Genomic DNA, 3,888 nt, shown 5'->3' on the forward strand with positions numbered 1-3,888 from the left:
TGACAATCAATAACATGAGTCGTGATTACATTGACCTTCGTTGCTTAATCGCGTTATGATTTGGGACTCTTTGCAACATACTTGTTGATCTTTGAAAACATAGCATCATGATCGATTTGACTCTTCTATATGTCCTCACTAAGAAATTTTTATTTACGGTACTATGTAGCATTTTGTACCCTCGAAGTCGGCCACTAATTCATGTCGATCTCGACCACACTATCATTCGACTATGGTTTTCAATATTTTATTGCACATAGGAACTATTTTTGATAGTTGACGAATATTTGGTGAGTATGTTCCATTTGTATGACACTTAACCATGCTTAACCTATTTTTACATGCTCGGTCGCGCCAAGTTTACATGACTCAACATCTTCTGGCACTTTTAGAGGGTGTTTTGGGGGGGGGGGGGTTTAAAATTAGATTTTTTAGTAGATTGTGATAGAAAATTTTAAAATGTGTGGTTAATATTGATTGTTTGACCTTGACGTAGATTAAATTCAGATTTTGATCCGTACCAAACGAGCTCTTAATTTTAGCTAGTACAATTTCATATACAATAACAACTAGAATGAGATCTATTATACACAGTAGTTATACAATATGTGGTGTGATTTTATTACGTACACAGTATGAGAAATGACAAAGTAGACTCGACCATGTGCTAAGTCATATCGAACCTACACGACTCAATACTTTAGCGTGATTAATAATTAAACAATCAAGTTGAATACAAAAATATCCATTTATTAAGAAACCAACTAACCAACCCCTTCTCTAGAATTGTATTATATGGAGTATTTTTTAAAGCTTTCTTGTCCATTTTTCTTGCTCCTGTAATGCTGATTAATTTAATTAAACCGAGATTATTTCACAATTAATTGGCATTCGTGGAATCTGATGATTATCTACCCCCACGTGGACACGATACTCGATGCGTAATTACAAATAATAAAATATATTTTATCCACTCCGATATTTAATTACACAATATATTGATTCCAAATCTAGTCTTTGACGATAAGTTCGTCACTGATCTTTAAAAAGAAGTAAATTGATATCCAATCTTTCACTATAGTTATAAAATTGTCACATGTTTAACTCAATGAGTAAATTACCTCTGCTTCTCAACTTGAACTAGTACTCAATGACTTTTTTTTGAAAGGGCGACTTTTATTTATTGAACTTATTATGCAACCATAATAAAAGATTGGTGACTAATTTGTTACTTTTAAAGATCGAGGACCAATTTACTACTAGAACAATACATTTGAAACTGATGGTGCAACTTTTCCTCATTCATAAATTGCTGATAGTTTGAGTATATTATTATAGTTTAAAATAAAAGTAAATCTACTTAAAATAAAGCACTCGTGGCACAATTTTAGGGATTAGGCTAATCACAGTTAATTTATAATATAATTATGATGGATTCGAGAAGTAGCAAGTTGATTCTCCATCTTGACTATATTATTCTTAAAACATAAACTAAGGTATTAATGTTAAAAAAGGACAAAACAATAGTGGAAATCAACAAAATATAATTATTAATAACATATTGTGTAAGTGATGATATCATATCCTATATAAAATAAACAACTCAAATTATTAACTTTGATCTCAAGAAAATCATTGTACAACTTGGCTCGACTTAAGCTAAGTCCCTATTTGAGCTCCATTTGTAAAAAAATCATTTTTTTTCCCTAGAACTCATTTTCAGCTTTACATTTTCTCGAAAAATAATTTTATACGTAAATTTAAAAAAATCTCATACTTTTTAACTATACGTTTTTCAAAAAATACTATTACAAAATCTATTTATCGAGCTCAAACAGGGACTAAATATTCTAGTGAGTTAATCAGTTGAAGAGTTCTTCAATTGATCAGAGTCAAATCCGAGAACAAATTGGTTTAATCCACATGCCCAATGACTCGAGTAGAATTTAACTCGATTTTAAAAGCCAATTTGTGGAGATTTGTCATTATATGCTTATAAAGCCACGAAACAAACGTCATGTGAGCAATGGAAAACTATTGTGCAAAGTTCTAAAAGACGAAGGCGTGACAAAATAAAAATATCAAACTTTAAGTTTTATGAGTCTGAGTGAATTGCAGGTGTTTTTATTTTAATTATTTTAATATTATTTTAATTCTTCTAACACTGTTAATCAGCGTTCTAAAAGGCGTCGTCTAAGCACAATGCGTAGCGAAAATACCAAGTCAAGTGGTTTGATACCTTATTTAGCAGCAACGGGTTGTCATTGATCGCTAATGCGTGCCAAAGCATGATTATGTGCGCCTAGATGCGCATTATTATCTTTTTTAATTTTTTTTTTACAATCTTTTAAGTTAAGATTTAAAAACTGATTTCTTCACTTTGTTTGTCTTAAATTCAAAACAACTTCTTGAAGCTTTGAACAGAAGAAAACTCTCAAAAATTCTATTTATTTACTATTTAGTATTTACATATAAAACTTATCTTTTTGTTGGAAACTTAAAAAAAAAAATGTATAAAATTCATATAAATCTGTTTTAGATATTTAATAGGAATTATTTGTAATTATTAAATGATTTTTTGATTGATTAAAAATTAAATTAATGTTAAAATGAGAAAACATCTTTTTTATATTTTTTTACGCTTATGCCTCACCTATCTCATAGCTTGACCTTCAAGCATCGTCACAAATTACGCCTTTTAGAACACTGTTGTTAATATGACACGCAGAAGAGCATTCAAGAGAACCTAACTGCACTGCATTGTGATGGGGCGGGGATGGTGTGGGGTGGAGTTAGCCCGGGGAGTGTATAACAACCACAATGGGCATAAACAAAATGACTTATAATCGAATACCTAAGAATATTATTGAAGTTTCATATCTTGTTTTCAATGTTAACAATGGCCAGTAGAATCCCCCTCCAGTAAAAATGCCTCCCTACCCTAGGATTACAGAATCGATGATTGAGCAAATTCTCCGTTTTTCACTGTACAACTTTCCTCGGGGACTCACTGATGCACGTGTTTTCCGGGGACTTTAATGGCGACTAATATAACCATCACTTAGAATTCCCCGAATTCTAGACATATAATAAAATCGAAAAGAAAATGATGAAAAGAACGAGAGCAGCAGTTCATCTAGTTGAATGATCAGCGTCATATAAATGCTTTTAGGACTTCTTCTCCAAAGTAGCTATTTCCTTTTCTTGCTGTTCTTTTGCATACCTTTGTGCAGTTGCATTCACAATCTTGACAAAGAAGTTCATTAGCATGAACCACACCACAGTATTCCAAATGAAAGCGAGCGAGAAATCCCATTTCTTTGCCTGATGGAGCAAGTAAATTAAGAAAACTTGAGAAGAAGGAAGATGAACAAAATGCTGTACGGGTAAGCAAGAAAAGAGAGTACCTCGACATTTAAAGGAACACGAGGTTTAGTGGCCATGTACTTGTCTTTCATGGATTGAAGCTTGGCAACAATGCTGGGAAGGAAAGAGGCGAAACCAGGTACAAAGCTCAGCACCCAAATTAATTCATTTTCTACCCAATCAAGAAGTTGATTGTTACACACGGAAATGATGAACAGCGTCTGCCAAAAATTATCATTTAATGAGCATCCGTTTCACTAAGGCTTAGTGAAAATGAAACATAATTATCTCTAAGCTCAAGCCAATTCCAACTCGCTAGGACATTAATAAACCTGTATGTGAGTCTTGATGATTGCTTTCCCTATCATTGTTGCCAGAAAGAACTCCCAAAATGGAATTCCGAATTGGCCACACATTATACCTGCAAGATCAAATAAAGGATTTGGAACCTACAAAATATTTCTGTTAGCAAACGGTACAATTGAGGATAAGAATAAGTGCAAAGAAATACTTGCGCCCCCT

At 32.7% G+C, this 3,888-nt stretch overlaps 1 protein-coding gene across 1 annotated transcript; it reads right to left on the bottom strand.

Annotated features, from left to right (window-relative positions):
* Positions 1-2,836: 2,836 nt before the first annotated feature.
* LOC111386482 (vacuole membrane protein KMS1-like) lies at positions 2,837-3,882 on the bottom strand. Its single transcript, XM_023010948.1, has 3 exons — positions 3,699-3,882; positions 3,408-3,587; positions 2,837-3,324 (listed from the first exon to the last, which is right to left on the bottom strand). The coding sequence occupies exons 1-3, from the start codon at positions 3,780-3,782 to the stop codon at positions 3,169-3,171; spliced, it is 420 nt and encodes a 139-aa protein (XP_022866716.1). The 5' UTR covers positions 3,783-3,882; the 3' UTR covers positions 2,837-3,168.
* Between the last annotated feature and the right edge of the window lie 6 nt (positions 3,883-3,888).

The sequence above is a fragment of the Olea europaea genome, unplaced genomic scaffold (genome assembly GCF_002742605.1).
Source record: "Olea europaea var. sylvestris unplaced genomic scaffold, O_europaea_v1 scaffold3572, whole genome shotgun sequence".
NCBI lineage: Eukaryota > Viridiplantae > Streptophyta > Magnoliopsida > Lamiales > Oleaceae > Olea > Olea europaea.

Bases quoted from the DNA above. Each gene is read 5' to 3' on its own strand.
- LOC111386482 (XM_023010948.1), bottom strand. From the start codon at position 3,782: ATGTGTGGCCAATTCGGAATTCCATTTTGGGAGTTCTTTCTGGCAACA. The intron at 3,588-3,698 runs GTTTATTAATGT...AATTTTTGGCAG, and splicing joins TCATCAAGACTCACATACAG to ACGCTGTTCATCATTTCCGT. The intron at 3,325-3,407 runs GTACTCTCTTTT...TTGCTCCATCAG, and splicing joins GTGTTCCTTTAAATGTCGAG to GCAAAGAAATGGGATTTCTC.